Here is a 20803-nt window from a genome sequence, read left to right as displayed (position 1 = left end):
GTCAAAATTTTGCTATGGAACTTTTTGCTAGTTACGGCCCTGCACGCAACCCTCCCTATGAACACAGACCTGTGTTCTGTAAGGCTCTACTCCTGGTAAGAGCGGTTACAGCATTGTAGAGTATGGTGGACCACAGCCAGTTACCATGAGCCTCACGGCAAGTAAACCTGCATGTAGGGGGCTTTAGGCTCCGCAGGTTCCCAGGATTTTTCTGGCTTGAGAGGTCTTAAAGAATAGATGTCTCGTAGCTGCCAAGGGGTACAACTGTGGCAAGAAGGCAGGTCTCAGCTCAATGAGCGCTGTGATGAGAGGGGTCAGGATACTCCTACACTGTAATAAAAAAGGGTGTCACATGTCACAAGCTTTTTTTCAGAAGAAACAATGACGTCAATTGTAACACGGTTATCCTAGAAAGAGCAATGTTGTTACATGGATCCTGATGATTTCTGCTATAAGCAATGTCAATACAAAGAAGGATGGTGTAAAAATGTCCCCTACAATTCGTCTGATTGTATGTTGGGGTGCCACTGGCATTGCTAGTAGTGTGTATATACACAGTATAGAGAGAGCAGAGCATACACATAGACAGCAGTGTGGTGCGGGGTACAGTGGAATGCAGCAGTGAAGGAGTGCAATGTGTCCTCCCATCTGTGCCGCCTCTCCTCCTCCTCCTCCTCCCAGTGGGCAGTGCTGGCAGTGTTAGGTTGTCTGCACCCTGCGTGTGCCCCTCACTAGTGTTAGTGGAGCAGGCTGTGCTCAGCAGGAGGTCAATGTGGAAGTGAGCGGTGGAGGGTGACAGGCTGCCTGTCCCCCCGCCCCGTCCAGCCTGTGCCCGGCACATAGGGACTGAATTAGCAGCTGCCTCTCTCCTTGGCAGAGCCGAGCCTGCTGCATCTTCACCGCCACAACAAGAGGGGACCTGAGTGAGGTGTGGGGGAATTGTCAAGATGGCAGCAGCGGGAGCAGGGAGGTGATGTGCAGATGCCAGGACTGCACATGGACGGACGAGTACAGTAGGGAGCCGCAGAGGATAGGAGGAGGTCTATGCTGCCTTCATGTGTACACCCTGCCAGCCTGGGACAAAGAGTACACAGAGCCATGGAGCCCGTGTAGAGCCCGCATGATGCGCGCAGGGGGACACGCCGTGTACCTGCACCACTAGACACTGCCCTAGATTCCGCTCAGCTTTCTACTACAAACACCTTGGCATTTATCGTGCTTTCTGGCAACTCAGCCAGCATGGCAGACGCTCTGCCACCCGTCTCACCGGAGAGGGACGTGGAGATAGACCCAGACTTCGAGCCGCAGAGCCGGCCCCGCTCCTGCACATGGCCCCTGCAGCGCCCCGACTCTCAGGCCAGTCCGGCTAAGCCTGGCATCAGCGGGGAACCCGGGGACGCGTCGTCCATGATCCCCGAGGAAGAGGACGATGACGAGGAGGTGTCCGCCGCCTCAGCAGCGGCCGCCGGAGACTCTGGAGAGAGAGGGACGCTGCTGTTGGTGAGCGGCGGGGATGTGGCGGCGATGACGGTCCTGGCCGCTCCGGTCGGTGGAGTGGAGACCGTGCAGGCGGCGCTGGGCGCAGCAGGCAGCGCTGTCAGTGGGGCGGCCGGCCAGCAGAGGAAGTGCTCGTCCCGCAGGAATGCCTGGGGGAATATGTCCTATGCAGACCTCATCACCAGGGCCATCGAGAGCTCCCCGGACAAAAGGCTCACCCTGTCCCAGATCTACGACTGGATGGTCCGCTCCGTACCCTACTTCAAGGACAAGGGGGACAGCAACAGCTCCGCCGGCTGGAAGGTGAGGGGGCAGCAGAGTACCGGGGCAGCAATGCTGAGATGGGCACACGCTATCTGTATACGGGCACAGGCAGATATTGACACATATCTGCCCATATCGGCTGCGATAGTTTCTGTCAGTGGGGAGATGCAGTGTACTGGTATATGGTTGAGTGGTATGTTTATATGTACAGTAAATCTATGGAAGTGTATGCTTATATACAGGTGTATGGTTGTGTGGTATGTTTATATACACAGTAAATGTATGGAAGTGTATGCTTATATACAGGTATATGGTTGTGTGGTATGTTTATATATGTTTATATACACAGTAAATGTATGGAAGAGTATGCTTGTATACAGGTATATGGTTGTGTGGTATGTTTAGACTGTATATACACTATATGTATGGAAGTGTGTGCTTATATACAGGTATATGGTTGTATGATCTGTTTATATATATACAGTAAATGAATGGAAGTGTGTGCTTATATACAGGTATATGGTTGTGTGGTATGTTTATATATACACAGTAAATGTATGGAAGTGTATGCTTATATACAGTTATATGGTTGTGTGGTATGTTTATAAGTACAGTAAATGTATGGAAGTGTATGCTTATATACAGGTATATGGTTGTGTGGTATGTTTATATACACAGTAAATGTATGGAAGTGTATGCTTATATACAGGTATATGGTGTGTGGTATGTTTATATACACAGTAAATGTATGGAAGTGTATGCTTATATACAGGTATATGGTTGTATGATCTGTTTATATATATAGTAAATGTATGGAAGTGTGTGCTTGTATACAGATATATGGTTTTGTGGTGTGGGTATATATCTATATACATATACAGTAAATGTATAGAATTGTGTGCTTATACAGGTATATAGTGGGTATGTTTACATAGAGTATATGTAGGGAAGTGTCCTGCATATGGTGGTATGATCATACATGATAGTGTATCTGTTTATATATAAAGTATAGGTATAAGTATGTGTTTGTATACAAGTGTATGTGTGTGGATACATGTATCGTAGGTTGTGTGTTTATAGATACAGCATGTTTAGATACACGTATCAAAACAGTACATGTATATAATGTGTGTGTACATGTACTACATATCATTAAATCACCAACAGTTGAATATCTATAGATATATACATATACATGTAGGAACAAGATAACGTATCACATATAGTGTTCTGTAAATGCCGATTCAGTTCTGTCAAGCGCTGATCTTGGGAGCTACGTCTATAGTGAGGGTGCATTGTTTATATACAGCCATCATTAGATATGGGGTATGCCCATATGGGTATATGTATACATCCCATGCAGGTGGAATATATATGTTATGAGTGAACTATATAACATACGCAGTGTTCTGAATTATATCGTCCTTATTGAGTTTAGTGAACAAGAGCTTATCTGAAGACAGGGTGGTATATGTTTACATATGCAGATCCATTGGCATGCTTATCCTTATGAATGAGACTTATGGAAGCAAAGAATTCCTCATGGGGCTATTAACACCCCCTTCCCCAAATCTTCCCCGAAGACTCTAAAGATCTGCTTATACTGTCTTTACACGTGTATTCTCCACATTTTAATAATACCCTTTGCGCTTTGCAATCATGGTAAGTGGCAAACATAGAAAGTGACAAATAATGGAAACAAATTGACCCCTCTGGACACTGTGACACTGGTACTAAAGGCTTCTAGAGCTCAGTTATTGAACGTAGCACAGGGCAAGATCCGGGTGATTGTCATGTACTCTGTATATGCTACACACATATAACTACGGTATATATTCTCTGGTTAAAGGATGACAGTATCATAACCATTTAGGAGGTAAAATGTAAACTATAGGAACACTATACAACATTTATTGTTACTATGTTCTATGATTCACTATTAGGCATTGTAATATGTTTATAGTGAATAGTAGTGGCCATACTTGTGAGCAGTGTGGTCGCTGGTCATCACACATTCCCACCAGCTCTCAGCATCATCCTAGCTCATCCACACTCCCAGCCAGTGACATTCTGATCTTATTTCTGTATCGCTAGCTCCACAATTATTCTTCTGATCCTATGACTACAACAAGTTCTGTGCTATTAAAGCCGCTCTACTCATATATCATGCATCACAATTCCATCCCCCACTAACCTGCGTTTATTGTGTCTGTACATGCATCATATGTACTGGGCCATAGGTGACACATCACAGACTTGCTAGTTATCACATCGAACGCAGTGATAATATAGCACAAGGTATACGGCTAGGTAGTATTGTTATATTTACAAAAAAATTGCAATTCTGGCAGGAAAGTATCCTTCATTGGAATAGGTGGAAGTTGACGTATTTTGATTACATTTGCTGCCAGGACATTGAGAAAATATAGTCTGTTACTTCTCTTGAATGCTCTATGACTTCTGTTGTCTCCTTGATGTCTCTATTTCAGGTGAGGACAGCAGAGGATGGGGAAATATATGTAACTACACATATATAAATAAAATAAATAAATAAATAAAAAACAGGACCAGGCTATGTAGGGGCAAGTACTGAGTCCGGGCTCGTTCACATCTGCGTTCATCTGTCCTTATTGCAGGTTTCCGTTTCCTGCATAAAACAGATGCAGGAGACGGAAGCCTGCAGGAGTCTCTCTCACCCATTCATTTGAATGGGTGAGAGAGATGTCCGGCCGTGAGCGGCGGTGAGCTTTTTGCGCTCTCCGCCGCGAAACCGGGTTTTATAATCCGGACACAGAGTCGGACATGCAGAAGACGGAAACCATAGAACGGAGACATGAACGCAGGTGTGAACCTAGCGTCCTTCTGATGATCAGGAAGGCTTGCTATTGCATTCAGAATTTTTTAGTGTCAGTGAAACATTGCTAATCTAAGACCAATATAGTTTTTAATAATCTATATAAGACCTAGAAATCTTATGCACATTGTAAAATTGTCTCACTACCTAGAAATCAAATGTTCATGGGTCTAACCTAGCATTCTGAAAAACAAAAAGTGGAGTAGTTGCCCACACCAACCTATCAGAGCCCAGCTTTTGTAATTCTTAGGCCCTGTTCACACAGGCAAATCTGCCTTCCTGTTTTCAGTGGGAGGCAGATTTTGCAGCAGGATTCATCTGGGCCTAATCAACAGCAGAAAAACCTGCGTCGCTATTCTGCCACAGGGGGCTGAAGAGTGATAAAAAATCTGTGATGGGTGTCTGCCTCAAATTCCTCTTCATTTTCCGACTTCTGAATAAAAACATAGACATAAAACAGAATCCCATTGACTTCAATGGGTTCGGTCTTACGCGTGCTACCCATTGAACTCAATGGGAGGCTTTTTTACCTATTGCTTTCAATGCGATACGCGCGTAAGACCGAATCCTTTGAAGTCAATGGGATTCTGTTTTACTGTGCTCACTCTGGCACGTGTTTACGTGTCAGAATAAGCAGCGCGTTACTCCGTGTGAAAGCAGCCGAACTGTGTAAAAGATTGTGAACCTTTAGATTGCTGACCATTGACAACAGGAATAGGGACACTACCACCTTTACGCTAGGTTCACACTAGCATTCTTGAACTCTGTCCCAGATTCCACTGATAATCAGGACTTTTCTCTCCACCAATTTCAGTATAAATTTGGTGGAAACCCTGCGGATCCCATTATGTTTAGAGGGGTCTGTTGAGCTCCTTCTGTCACCACTCATTTAGCATTCTACCTATCCATTGTTCTGATCCTCCGAAGGACCAGAACAATGAATAGGTTACGCTAATGTGAACTTCCATTTGAGAGAGCCATATGCGATACATTTGGCATAGACTTGCAGCCAGTTCTGTGGCCTAGTAGTATCTTGTGGTAGGTCTTGCAAAGTATATATTCCACTTATATTTTATTCAAGGGTTGATGCCATATATACAACATTATATGCTGAAAGAGTTGCCAAATAAGTGAATGGAAAAGGAATCTCAAAAATAAAAGTAAATTGAAGGTTAAAGATACTGTATGAACACCTGTTACACACTGAGCATGCAGTCAAATATACTCAATAAGGATTTTGCTGGGAAAGTTGTGGTTAGCCAGGCAGGGGACTCTCACCTGGCATGTTCACATGGTGTAATAGGGTATAAATACAGGGGTTTTCTATTCATGAGACGTCTCCTTTAAAGCAGTGCTTCTCTACTGTAGTCTCACTAGCCAGAATATAGTAATTCTGAGCCTCATCATTAGTTGTAATCCAACGTGATGCGCATACAACAACTTTACAGGGGTTTGCCACTTCCACATAATAGAGTTTTGCACTTAGGGTGCCTTCACACGGAGTTTACGCTCTGCTCATTCTGAACGTAAACTCGTTCAGAATGAGCGGCGTTAAAACAGATCCCATTGATTTCTCTGGGTGCCGGCATACACGCGCTACCCATTGAAATCAATGGGAGGCTTTTTTACCTATTGCTTTCAATGTGATACAGGGAATGTGAAGGGGATTTTTTTAAGCTAAATATTGATGACCGATCCTTTGAATTGATCACCCAGTCTGACACTCAGCACCCCTCCTTTGCCACATGGGTGAGCACTTCTTCAAAGGCTATGTGACATCAATGACAAACATTTGTAATTTGCTTTTTTTTGAGGGACTTTAAGCACATGGAGCGTTGTGTAGAAAGGGAATTAGTGGCTACCATCACATTCATTGATCACATGGCCTGTTTGCCATGTGAATGGTTCCGAGCTGCGTTATCAAGAGCAGCCACAAAATTCTGTATAATGGAGCTCCATTCTCTGCTGTGGCGCTGTGTGACTGACATTTGTAGTCTATAATGGGACAAGCCTTTGAATTCCTGGAATACCTCTTTAATGTAATGTCGTGTTTTTTTTGAACCCACACTCCTTCTATCAACCATACTTCTGCCTGATCTGAACAGCGCCTCTGTTCGTAAGATGGCTGAATGTTGAGGGGCATGTGACCATACGTGTTATACAGCCTTCTCTACTGCACGTGATTGTTTCATGTGTACAATGTATTACTATGGAGGAGCCTGAGTGATGTTTATTTTCACAGGCTCCTCCATCTGCATCCGTCTTATGAACTGGAGTGCTCTCTCAATTGGGTAGAGTGATGGTCAATTGAGAGGGCATACCTCCTTAAAGTAGGACGTAGCTCTGTTATTTACCTCAACATTTCATCCTGAACCCAGTCAAACAAAAGTGGGCACATAAAACTGTCTAGTTTGTGTCACCTCACCAACATCTGGGGGTAACCCACCAGTGAGCTCTGCCTCACAGGAGGAAAACTGCCTAAAATGTTATGTACAACTCTGCAGCCAAATTTGGAAATGAAAAAGAAATATGAAGTAACTTTGCAATAAGTTTTTTTTTTACTAAAGGGGTTGTCATGGGTTAACGTCTCTATGGCCTATCCTCAGGAGAAGCCATAAACCCATAAACACCTGATTGGTGGAGACCCAACAGCCGGTCCTCTCTTCAGTCAGCTGTAAAGAGTTACTTCCAGCACAATACAGGACCAGATGCAGAAAACTGTGTCCGCTGTATAGCGCTGGGCATATTCACTGGAGCTCAGCTCCTACTGCTCCCAGCTGATATACATCTTTGCGGTCCAGAGGCTGACTTCATAAAAACATAAACCCCCAGACAACCCCTTTAAAATTGTAATAATTTCTTTTTGCAGCTTAGGCCTGGTTCACATCTGTGTTCTGTAATCCGTTCGGGGAGTCCGCATGGGGACCCCCCAAAAGGAATTCCGAACGCATTGACAAGTGGTGAGCAGTGAAAGCACACGGACCACATAGATTATAATGGGGTCCATGTGCTTTCCACGCGGTGTCCGCGTGACTCATGCAGACAGGAAAGTAAATCATGAAGTACTTTTCTGTTCACATGTTCTGTGTGGACACCGCGCGGAAAGCACATGGACCCCATTATAGTCTATGGGGTCTGTGGGCTTTAATAAGCTCACCGCTTGCCAATGCGTTCGGTATTCCGTTCGGGGGGTCCCCATGCGGACTCCTTGAACAGATTACTGAACGCAGATGTGAACCAGGCCTCATTTGCAGACTTATGTGCCTCCTTGGCTACAGAAAACTTGTTTTTTTTTATTGTAGATCCATTGGAGCAGTTGTAAGGTATATAAAGTCTTTAAAGGGGTTGTGCACAATATTGATGGCCTATCCGACAGCTGGGACCCCAGCAGATCAGCTGTTCCAGGAGAGGACAGCTCCCAGTAGTGTTTGAGAAATTACCCTCAAGGATAGAAACATTGTATCTCTTGCTATAATGATATCCCTATACCCATAGCCCAATCCCCTTATAATAGCATTAATATGGAGAAGTTATATTCCAAGTAGCTTCAAAACAATGCTTCACTTTAGCTGTGAGCTACCTTTACTGTCATACCAGGGGCAAACCAAGCAGACTTGAACAATGGCATGCCATTAAAATTACAACATGGTATTAAATCTGGTCTTAAACAAAGAGTGACATCAAAGGGTGCTGCCCATATTTCACATGGTTCTGGTTTGGAAAGCTGGCCAAGACATTTTGTCCTGGTGTAACTAAAAAGTAAATAATCCTTCACAGAGCCTTTATTGGCGGAAATACAAATAAACAAAAGCTCAGCCTTGAAAGTGACATTTCACCCGCTATCAGCGGATTAAAAATTCCATTTTACCAGTATGTTACCAGCTTATTGCTGACATCTTGTCATAGGGCCAGTAGTAGCAGTTCCCCAACTGTATGGCAGCATTTTATGACAGATAAGCTGCCGCACAAAAATACACTTTATTTGTGTAAATGACAAATTCTGTCTGGCATATAGGTTTATAGGTAGAGAGGATCCACATCTCACTTAGGGAAAGGTCTGTATATTAATTTCTGTTTTAAAGTATTCTGCATGTGAAAACTTTGGGGAGTGAGTTGAGTGCTAGTGTCCATCAGTGGCTAACATGCAAAACGTTACATACACTTCTTCCTCCAAAACTGTGAAAGCAACTGTTTAGGATAAAATGTCCACCCATGCAATCTTTTATTGCTCTGATAAAACTAAAATAAAATTAAAAAAAAAATTAAGCAACGTTACATATAGTTGTGAATAACAGCTTTTCACCAATTCTGTCTCCATGGTTATTAACTTTGCATGGACTGATCCTGTAGTTATACTCCCTTCCATCTTACTCCAGTTTTTTACTAACCTGCCAATTGTAGTATTGTTGCATTATCAGATTAGACAGAGTTTCTTTATAGTTTGTAGCCATGGAGGTATATAGGTCTATGTAGTAGCTGTACACTTTATTTCCATTGCCCCTCTTCTAACCCATAGACAATTCTACAGAATCAGACTACACACATGGTCCGCGTGTTTGTAGTCTGAAGTTGTGGAGGCACTTAGGTGTGGATAAGAACTATACACAAATAATAAGATGTTTATATAAAGACTATTTGCAGGCTTACTTATTTTTATATTTTACATCCATTGAATTAACCAAGGTTTACATACCAGCCTTTAACCTCTGATGGAGATGGACTGTGGACAGTTCACATAACTATTAGATAAGTATAGTGTAATGAAGCTAGGATATACACCACATTTAGCATTGTGGGTTTGGTATATTTCTGATAAATCTGACAAAATAGAGCAGTTATATGTGTACAGTAGTAAAAAGAAGAGTGTGCATGAATGCAAAGTCACCTCTCTCCTGCTAATGGGGCACACAAGACCACTATTCCCAGGACTACTGGGTATTGTGAAACCATGGCACAACTCTAGGTCTATAAAATGGGCATATGTATGAAAAATAGTGCAGGCAAGAAGTGGAGATGTTGCCCATAATAACCAATTTCTATTATGTCTTTCATGTTAAAACAAATAAAAGCAGCAATCTAGCTACTACAGGCAATACCTTGTCAAGGTGAGATATCTCCTATCTCCACCATAAACATATACTCATGGCCAACTGGGCCATTTATTTCAATGGAGAATGTTTCCTGGCAGTATATGGTAAAATCCAACATGCCTTATCCTTCTTTACACCAGTTTCTGTTGGTGACAGAATATGCACCGAGGGCAGCTCTGTTACTCCAAACTAGTACACCCCACAGTGCCCAGCTACACCCCTCTCCCTCCTTTGAATGACATTTACAGGGAGGGAGCTAAGCTGATACCTTGGCTGGGAGGGCACATTAGAGCAGTGTGGGGCATAGCAGTTTGGAGCAACAGAGCCACCCTCAGTGCTCCCGATTACTCATTTGTAATAAGTATATCTGCAACAGAGGCATCAATTTTCATGGGGAAAAAGGCATCACAGCCATGTGACCCCTGACCTATCTAATTGTGTCGTTGCTTTAATTTGCTTCACCCTGGTGACAGACTCCCTTTTAATGTTTTTTCTAAAAATATATATCCCGTTTGTGTAACATTTGAGGGAATATTAATACTTTTTTAACCTTCGTAGTTTCTGAGCAGTACAAGGAATCTATTCCGGGAAGTTGCCATAAAAAGCACTTTTACGTCCTTTACTTTTTCAAGTATTTATTTTTTTGGAAGATTATTTTTACAATCCTAGATAGATGAGCCAGGAATGACTTGTAGTCATCGTTTTGACGTCCCCCGTCATGGAAGATTTCCTCAATCACTAAACCAGCGCTAGATCTTTATAGAAGTATCCAGCTCTTATAACATTGTGGGTGGAGGAAGAGTGCTGCCAGATGTAGTCACATCTGTTTCTAATCTCCTCTGTGCGTAAGGACTGCAGTTCTAAAAGGATACAAGCGGAGTGTCACAACCTCTTTTCATATGCTCCATTTTGTAAACAGTGAACCAAGTCATCGCTGCTCATTCTCTTTTACTCTACAGAAAGTAAGGCACAACTTTATTTGCAGCATTGACAAGATGAGAAGGAATGCGTTCATTATTATTCTGTCATTAACCCCTTTGTTGTCTGCGTTTAAAAAGTATAGTTCATTGATTCTTGAGATAGTTGCAACCCCATACGTAAAAGAAACTGCCATACAATATTTGCAGACTGTTGAGGCCGAGTTATTACATGTCATTTTTTATGTGTTTTATTTTGTAAACCCAGTTGAAAAACACAGTTAAAAAATGCTTACCTGGTTTTAATTAAAATGACGCATAAACACACAAGTTGTCAGCTCATACAATGACAGATATGCAACACTAGTTCTGCCATTGTTTGCCACTGCTGATTTGTTCCTTTATGCATTCTGTAATTAAAAACATGTGTTATTTCCAGACATGCATGTATTTTTTGAACTGTGTTGTTTTTTTTTACAATTGCAAACTGCCCACAAAAATGCAAACAGAACATCCTGTGAAAACCCAACCTTAGGCTTAGGCCAGGGCCCCACATGATATATACGCCACGGTTTGTTACATGGGACCTTACCCTTAAATACTTTTTTTGACTTTTTGACTTTTTTTGATAATTTTTCCTGGAAAGGGACATGTTATGAGCAGGACCATCAGATTAATGATCATTTATGATCATTGTGCCTGATGTATGAAGAGACATGCGCCTTGTCTTGAATCGGATGCATCGTCCACCAGTGCAGAAGATATGAAGACTGGTATTGAACATTCCAGTCTTAATAAATATCCCTCTATGACTTTAGCTTGCCATCTTAAGGGTATGTTCACACGGTGGAAAATGGATTCTGCGTGCATCGGCATCCCGTCGCGGCATTCCGCTCTGGATTGGGCCCGAATGGGCCTAATCGGGAGGGAATCTTGCGCCGCAGCAAAGTAATGCATCTCGCTTCTTTTTCTGCTACTAGCTAGTGGAAAAAAGAAGCGAGCGGCTCCCATTGAAGTCAATGGGAGATGTTTTGGCAGGCGGATTCTGTGTGCACTGACCCTAACAGTTTTTTCAGTTTTCATATAGTTACATTGTTAGTACTGTTTTCTTGCCAAATTAAGCTTCATAGAAAGTGAAGTAATTTAAGGCTTATTCAGATGTTCATTTTTAACTCCCATGAGGTTCCTGTGAAAGTGGGATGCAATACAGCCATGAAAAAAAAATCATTGAGGTTTTTTCTTCAATGTTTGTGTGCATGAGGCTTTACTGTGTACTAACATCGTGTTACAGGTCAAAACTGCATTCATAATTCTGCTGACTTAAGAACTGAAATCATCCAGTATTTATTGCTGGCTTGATGTGAATTACATTATTTGCAGTCTCGAAATCAAACACTTTTTATTGGAGTGATCATAGCTTTAGGCTAAGTTCACAAGGTGGATTTTGGTCCGGAATTTGAGACGGGATGCCGCCTCAGATTCCAGACCAAAAAACGGCTATTGGCGACTGGCAAATGAATGGGCCTAGTCCGGAGGGAGTGACGCACTGTGGTCTTCTGTGGCTGAGTACGCTGCTGAAGATAGGGCATGTCGCTTCTTTTTTGTGTGAGCTGAACAAATCCGCTCGTGGAAAAACAAAATGCCCAGCCCCTATTGAATTCAAAGGGAGATGGTATTTTAATCCAGAATTTGGCGCAGATTCCACGTCAAATTCCGGTCCAAAATCCGCCATGTGAACTTTTGGGACATAACAAACAAACCAAACTTTTAGGCAGTTGAACACACAGGTAGTTACAAGTAATGAAACCAATAAATTTAAGAGTTTGTAGCACTTAGCCTAAGCAAAACAGAGGAGAAAAAAAACGTTGCAGTTTTTTCCATAGCGTTTCTGCTGAGTTTCTCTCTGAGGTTAAAATTGACCTGCTGCATTTCTCAAAAACGCATAAATTTTTGAAAAACAGCTTTTCCACAGTGTTTTTTTCACGGTGTTTGGATGGGATGAGCCAGAATCTCATTTACATTGCTGACACTGTAAAATGCACTGTAAAAGTTTTCACAACAGCCAAAAATGCTGCATTTCTGCAATGTGGGGCCTTAAAGGGGTATTCCTATCTAATACACACTCCATGGGATATGCCATAAATGTATAACAGATGTGAGTCCCACCCTGTTTCATGGCTGAATGGAGAATTTGCTATGCATATACAGCTCTCTCCACTTATTTATATAGCAGATCAGAAAATAACTGAGCAGGCAGACATGGCTATTTTTGGATCTCCTGTACACATGGATGGAGAGACCCCTTTTGTGCGCAACAAACTCTTCATTCTCAGTGGCCATGTAAACAGGATCAGGAATCCTCATTCTCAATAGGTTTTCTCCCCATATGTAGGATCCACATCTATCACACATTTATGGAATGCCCTTTGGATATGGCCTAACTGTAAGAGATGGGAATATCCCATTAGTGGCAAGCAGTAATGTACTCTGTTTTATCTGGAACTAGTAAGATTGGATTGGAATGATAGGCTTGCCTCTAAGGCTGTATTCACACTGAGCAACGCTGGCGGTTTTTGTGCTTATTTTTGCACATAGCGCCGCGTTAACGCCGGGCAACGCCACCGCAAAATAGCGCGGCGTTAACGCGGCGCTATGTGCAAAAATAAGCACACAAAACGCCAGCGTTACTCAGTGTGAATACAGCCTTAGGGTAAGTTCACGCCAGGTTTTTGGACTGGAACCCTGTAGGTTAAGATGATACTTCACCTCCACTCCTTGTTTATTATGTATATTGAGAACTTTTGGGATGTGTGTAAATGCCATATGGTGTCCACAAGTCCAGGTATCAGCTTAACACAGTGAATCTAGAATTGTCATATGTCATGTTTAATACTAAGAGATGTGCCATTCCTGGGCTTACGAGCCAGAAATATAGAAGGGACTTTTTTGTTTCCTTATTCAATGGCATATCAGTCTTTATATACATTTAATCTAAGTTACTTACTGTTATTTGCTTCCTTTTTTCTGTTTGTGACAGTTGTAGATTTCCTGGCAAGTGTGAAGCCCTGAATGTTAATTTACCAACCCGTTTTCCTTTTTCTATGATCCAGAGAGTAACTTGGATAGCCAAGGGAAAGTGCAGACAGTTACTGAACTAGGCCTTTGTTTCAGTTTTCTTTGGCTGGCAGTCAGATGCAGCCAGCAACTGGAGACCTTTTGACATGCTCCTTTCATAGCTCCAAGTAAAGAATTCACAGCCTAGCAAAATTAAGATTTTCTACACGCTCAAACACACCGAGCTAACATGCACAGATCATTGTTTACTTCCCGTGTAAGTCCTAGTACATTCAGTACCAAGAAATATGAATCTTTTCCATAAATACTATTGCCAGATTTATCTGCTAATCCCATCTTTTCTTTTCATGTCTGGATGAACTATTAATGTGTAACATATTTTTGTTCTTGGAGTGCAGTGTATTTTTTTGTCACTTTAGAACTGAACTGTGTTTAGACTTGACTTTTGTTCTCGCCCCTTGAGTTGAACCTTCTGGTACTCACTTACTGTGTAATCATAAACCGTAGCTCACGTCAATGTCACGTCAGTGTATACTATTATTCAAAATATGCACATGCGCACACTTAAACACACACACACACACATACACACACTACACATACTCATACATTACACACCCGTTTCTAAATACAAATATTACACATGCATATAAATATCACTCATGCATTTCTAAAAAATCACATACAAATACATATACATTTATATACATTCAGCATTCATCTACACAGATATATATATAAAATATGCATGTACACATGTGTATATATAATACACACCTATATAATGCACACATATAAACAAGCACATATATTTTCATATACAATACATATAAACATGTGTGCACACATTGAGCACACAAAAAATATACATATGTATCTACACATTGCACAGATATTTTTCATACTGATGACCTATGGACAGGAAAGGCCATCAGTAACTGATCGGTGGGGGTTCAGTATCCAGAACCTTCACTGATAAGCTTATGCAGCTGCCTTTGGGCCCTAAAAGCCATAACAATGAACAGTATAGGAGCAGAGCTGCTGTACACCAACAGTACCAGTATATAGTGTATGGAACCTTCTGTCAGCACTATCCACTGTATTGCAGTGGTACTGGGGTATTGCAGCTCTGCACATACACACATGCATGTTATTATGATATGCATATAGTAAACACATCTACTTTGTGTCCTGTGTGCTGCTCTCAGCCCTCCAGCACCCTCCTCCCTTCAGGTCCTGTCTACAGAGGTCCCGGAAATATTTTAGCAGCAGGAAGCTCCAGCTCACCTGAGGGACAGATTTTGCTACTTAAGGAAGTCAGAGACTAGTTTTACACTGAAGGCAGAAGGTTAACTTAACTAAGTTGCATGTTAATCAGGGGGTAGTTGGTGAGGTTGGATGAATAAGATAATCCTTTAATAGTCCCACCATGGGGAAATTCAGTGTGTTACAGCAGCATGGATAATACAGTAATACGTATATTACAAGAAAGAACACATACAGCAACTAGCAGATAGAAAAAAGATACTAGGAGTCATAGCAACTAAAAAGAAAAGAAAGACTCAGGATCATTTAGTTCTTTGTGCAGAGTGATCTTCGCTTAGCCTGATGTTGATTATACAGCCTGATAATGGTTGGGAGGAAAGATTTTCGATAATGCTGCCTCTCACACTTGGAGTGAAGCAGTCGGTCACTGACAGTACTGCCCAGTGCTATCACGGTTTCATACATGGGATGGGAGTTGTTGTCCAGCACTGAGTTCAGCACGGACAGTATCCTTCTGTCACCTACCACCTGTACTGGGTCCAGGGGGCTCCCCAGGTCAGAGCTGGCCCCCAGCGGGCCACTCCCCCAGCAGGCCACTCCGAAGAAGATGGCTGATGCTACCACAGAGTTGAAAAAGGCCCTAAGAAATGCCTCCTGGACTCCAAAGGCCCTCAGCCTCCTGAGCAGGTAGATCCTGCTGTGGCCCTTTCTGTGCAGCACATCCAAGTGATCAGCCCAGTCCAGCTTATAGTTTTGGAGCACAACCAGGTACTTATAGGTCTTGACTATCTCAATTCCCGTCCCCTGGATTTGGAGCACTTCTCCGCTTACTAAACTCCACCACCATCTCCTTGGTCTTCTCAGCATTAATCCTGAGGTAGTCCTGCTGGCACCAGTCCACAAAATCCCAATTTTTCTCTGTATTCCCTGTCATCTCTGTCTGTGATGGGGCCGACTATTGCAGAGTCATTGGAGTACTTTTGCAGGTAACAGCTAGATGAGTTGCACCTAAAGTCAGCAGTGTACAGTGTGGAGAGGAAAGGGGCAAGAACTGTACCTTGTGGTGCCGCTATACTAAACACACAGCACTGGGCTCTCACATACTGAGGTCTGCTCCTACTCCCAGAAATCATGTAAAGGGGATGTCTCATAAAGACTATGTATACACATATGCCATTTTAAGGAATTTTCTGGGCTAAAAATATTGATGACCTATCCTAAACATGGGTCATCAATATCAGGTTGATGTGGGTCTGATAACCAGCACCCTCATTGATCAGCTGTTCTCAGCAGCTAATGTACATAGAATAGAGTAGGAAGCAAACCTCTCTATGTAGTGGTGGACTGAGTCGCTGCAGCTTAGTTTCCATTAGGGCTAGTTCACATGGGGGAACGGTATGGCGTATTTTGGTCCTGATTGTGACGTGGGAAGCCGCGTCAGAATAGGACCAAAATACAACTGTCGCGGCTTACGACAGTTGCTGCTTCCCGCTCCGGAGTAGGCCCAAATGAATGGGAAGCTAGCGGTCTACATAGACCTCCATTGTGAGGGGGCAGATTCTGAGGTGGATTCAGCATCAGAATCCGCCCCCTCTTGCTCCGTGTGAACGAGCCCTTAAAATGAATGGGAATAGATTTGAAAACTACACAGAGAACAGAGCTGTCTTGGGTTATATGCTTTACAACTTGTGCAGTGGTGGAGAGGAAGTGAAGTACTGTAATGTAGGAACAGGGAAAGTTCTGGCTTTTTCCTATGACTCTGGATGATGATGAGTGGGGGTGGGGAGGCGGTGTAGGTTTTCACTCTGCTCTCTGCTTAGAATAATTGACTTGAACTCATTGGCTTTGTAAATACAGACTGGTGGAGGCTGATGCAATAGCTGCAGATATGATATGTTGACTTGTGTAAGAACTATCCTGTGACATATAATGTCCAAGTAGCTTCAGCTGCCTGAGTTAAATGTGTCGCCTTTCTATAGGGATTGTCCTGAACAGCAAATTTGGCTGGTGGGAACTGATAGTCTGGGTTTTCATTAAGGGCCCGTTCACACGGGCACAAAGGGGGCAGATTATGGTGCGGGATCCACGTCATAATCTGCCCCCTTACAATGGTGGTCTTTGGAGACCACTAGTTTTCTTCTTTCCGCAAAGCGGTATTTTGAGCTAGTGGAAAAAAGAAGCAAACTGCCCTTTCTTCAGGCGGATTCCGCGGCTCTTCGAGCTGCAGTTTCCACCTTGCGGCAGCAACCTTCGGAGTCGGCCCATTCATTTGAGCCCACTCCAGAGGAAGAAGCCATGGCAGGCGGATTTTGGCCCAAGAGTGACACGACTCCCCGCTTCACTCTCAGTGCCAAAATCCGCCCTTCCACCCCACCCCCCCACCCCCGTGTGAATAGGGCCTAAGTCTAGTTTTTTGCAATGTGTGGATGGAATTCACTTTGCAGACTGTAAAATGCTGCGGTTTTTGCCATGTGGGGCCCCGGCTTTAGCTAAGGCCCAAAGTTGTAGGAACACAAAGTTAGGAGTGGCTTGAAAAGGAATGGGAGATACATAGGAAGTACTTAGACGTTTTCCTTCTTGTAAATCCACTCCTGACTTGGGCTAAAAAGAATGCAGTGAAATCTACAACACAAAAACGTGTTTCTGCAATGTGGGGCCTTAGCTTTACTGAAAACAAGTTGCTGTGTAACTCTGGCCTTATGCTGTGACCATGTTCACACGTTGAACTTTAGGGCATTTTCGCACTTGTCACACATGCTGCACTTGTCGAGGCTAGCAATGGTTAAAAAAAAATGAATCACTTAAAAAAACAGTGCTAAAAGTGCAGCTTTTCCTTAGAGGAGTTCATCTGCTGGGATCAAGTTTCCAAATGTTTGTCTCAGAAGTAAACTCTAGCAGATCAGGATAGCAGACTCACTACAAAATCACAGCATGAGAGCATTTCAGAGGTGTTTCTTGTCGTCTGGTGATATGTTTAGAAGACTTATTTATAGGGCTCATGTCTGCTTCAGATGCTTGTCTGCAGTCTAACCTAACAAGAAGGCCTTCTTACTGGACGCCTTGATTTACTTTTTCCTATTCTATATATGGCTAGACCAAAATAGTTACTACTTACTGTTCAAAAATGTTACTTGTAACTTTCTACAGGGTACATGAAAGGAAAAACCGTACCTGGCAAGCACCAAGTTCCTGTGTAAAAGCATGATGGACATGACTTTTTCCCCTTAGTATTTTCTTAGGTGTATTTTCTTCCTTCCGACATTGCTTTACTGTGGACAGTTTGTACTTCTGTAGCCAGACATTTGGCTGAGTAAGTAGAAAGCAGAGTTCAACCTCAAAAAAGTAGTTAGGGAAACTTTTTTTCTTTTGTAAGCGTTTTACACACAAATATAATTCGTCCCACGACCTTACCCCATACCTGCTTAATCCTTAACTCATTACTATTGACAGTCAAGATGGTCATCTATGGTCAGCTTTTATGGAAAACCGTATCTCACTTGAGCTATGGTGTATCTGAAACTCTTATAGTAATAAACTGGAATTACAGAAACGGCACAGCTCACTGTTCTACACTGTTTCCATGACTCTCATTAATTTTTGTGGAAATTAAGGAAACAGCATAACTTGGAGAACTGGATAGTCTGGATTTGTCAGCGGGGACGGGGTAATGGTTAGCAGTGGAGTGGAGTCTGGGGCATTCATTTTATAGGTACGTGCAGGCCCCAGAGGTGTGACCCGCATCAGTCAGACATTTAGAACATATCCAAGCCAAATTTTGTTAGTGGAAAATCAGCAGTGTAGGATATATATGCACAGTGTGAATGAGCTGCACATTTTATGCTTGGACTTTTCAGTGTATTACTGTGTTGTCAATATGGATGAGATTTTACAGGAGCCTATCCACATTCTCCTGAAATCTTTTTTTAGTATTTGCATCTACATTGACCTGTGGTGTGTTACATTTACATATAAACCAGATCAATTTATGATAGGAATTTTCACTATGAATTGCAATTGCAATCTGCTGAAAATCTGCAAAAAGGAAATTGACAAAATCTGCCTGTAAAATAAGCAGATTTTGCTGTTGGGTTTTTTAAGCTGTAATTTTCCTGTGTAGTTGGTTTACCCTAAGAGGTATTTTGTAATCTTACACCGCATAGTGCAATACTGGAAGAGGATAGCTAAATATAAAAAAAACTAAGAAGCATGTCTAAAAATATGACTGCTTGCTGATGCATATCAGATATGTAACCAACAGCCTACTGACATGCTGTTTTGTAGGGTAGGACAATGCTTGCTGTACAGTGTGTACCGCAAATGGCATTCTGTTAGCCGCAGCTGGATCCTATTAACAGATCCCACCATTTGTTGGGGAAATTCCATGTGATGCCACATGGTCTCTCAAGGGTTCGATAATAGTTACAGAGAATGAGTCAGATAGACAACAGTACAGTGTTTCTGGATGATATACACATGAGAGTAGCAAATAAATTAACATGGCACACATTTGACTATATAGTATATTGCCTATATAGTATATCTGCTGTTACATATTCCTGACAGTTTGTCCACCAAATAACAACAGCAAGGAGCCAAAACCAATGGTTATAAACATTTGTAACATTACATTCTGTAGAATTGGATATAGTTTTATAACTGTTTTTATGGATATAACCACTGCAAAATCGTGCATAAGGCCGTGGAAGGTTCCCTTGGCCATACATTGATCACTAAGTGTCTGCCTGGTAAGTCACCAGTGATCAGTGGTAATCTGCATACTTGGTAGGAGTGCTATACTTTTAGTAGTGGTTGTGAGCAATAATACATATGTTACAGAAGAGAATCAATGCAACTAGGTACTCACTCCGAAGTATGCCATCTGAGCGGGCACTGGATCTGTGCCTATAACATTACTTCCAGCGTTTGGCTGTACTACAGAGCTAAGGCCCAAGTCTAGCTGCTGGAGTCAGAGTATCTTCCCCCCTCAATAGCAATCAAAGCAACCAGGGCGTCCACGGGCAAGATGACCCTCCTGCCACCCCTCAGATCCCACATTTAAAAAAACAAACACATAGTGTAAACAAAATGTTAGGTATCTCCATGTGCGTATATGTCCCCACTATTCAAAAATAGCGTTCTTTTGTCCTGCACGGTGAGCGCTGTAAAGAAATATATTATGTATTTTGGTCACCTCGCTTGCCCCAAAGTGTAGCAAAAAGTGATTTAAAAAGTCATACATACCAAACATTGGTACCAATAAAAAGTAGAACCCTGACATATCCCTGTCAACTAAACAGTAAAAAAGTTATAGGCGTCAGAATACGGTGACACCAGGAAAATCGCTTATTTTCCAAAAGTGAAATTTTATTTGTAAACGTGTTTGCATTCACTAACCTGTGCTTGAGAAATGAAAGCCAAATCTTATGTTTAGCATCTGTACTTCTTGTCTGCATTACAATAGATACAAATGCAATCGACATAATGTATTACAAAAATAAGTTTATCTAGAGGAGATATTGAAAGTCAGTGTTTGTATGTGTCTTAGATGTGACAGGCACCCACAGTGCACTAGAGTCTATGCAGGTTGTAATCCCTGTGCTTCCACTTAGTTGTTAGATGTTAGGCTCCATTGTGCTGTACTACATTATTCTAACCCAATTGGTTGCAATTCCTCTTGTAGCGACCAATCTGGAAGGATCAAGATCATTGTCACTTAGCAACCATGAGTCATCATATTGAATCAGATTATAGTGCCAGCCTCAGGCAAACCTTTGATGGCAGCTGTCCAAAATCTAAAAATACAGCTTTTTACCAGTAACACTATGAATGGGCGTCAACCA

At 42.4% G+C, this 20803-nt stretch overlaps 1 protein-coding gene across 1 annotated transcript in view; it reads left to right on the top strand.

Moving 5' to 3' along the window:
* Nucleotides 1-662: 662 nt before the first annotated feature.
* FOXO3 (forkhead box O3) overlaps nucleotides 663-20803 on the top strand; it is a 74694-nt gene continuing 54553 nt past the window's right edge. Inside the window, exon 1 of the mRNA XM_075268139.1 lies at nucleotides 663-1800. Within this exon, the coding sequence (XP_075124240.1) occupies nucleotides 1240-1800 (561 nt within the window). The 5' untranslated portion in view covers nucleotides 663-1239. The remainder of the gene's footprint in view (nucleotides 1801-20803) is intronic.

Source organism: Leptodactylus fuscus, chromosome 3 (genome assembly GCF_031893055.1).
Source record: "Leptodactylus fuscus isolate aLepFus1 chromosome 3, aLepFus1.hap2, whole genome shotgun sequence".
Classification (NCBI taxonomy): Eukaryota; Metazoa; Chordata; class Amphibia; order Anura; family Leptodactylidae; genus Leptodactylus; species Leptodactylus fuscus.
This window is presented reverse-complemented; position numbering and strand designations above follow the sequence as displayed.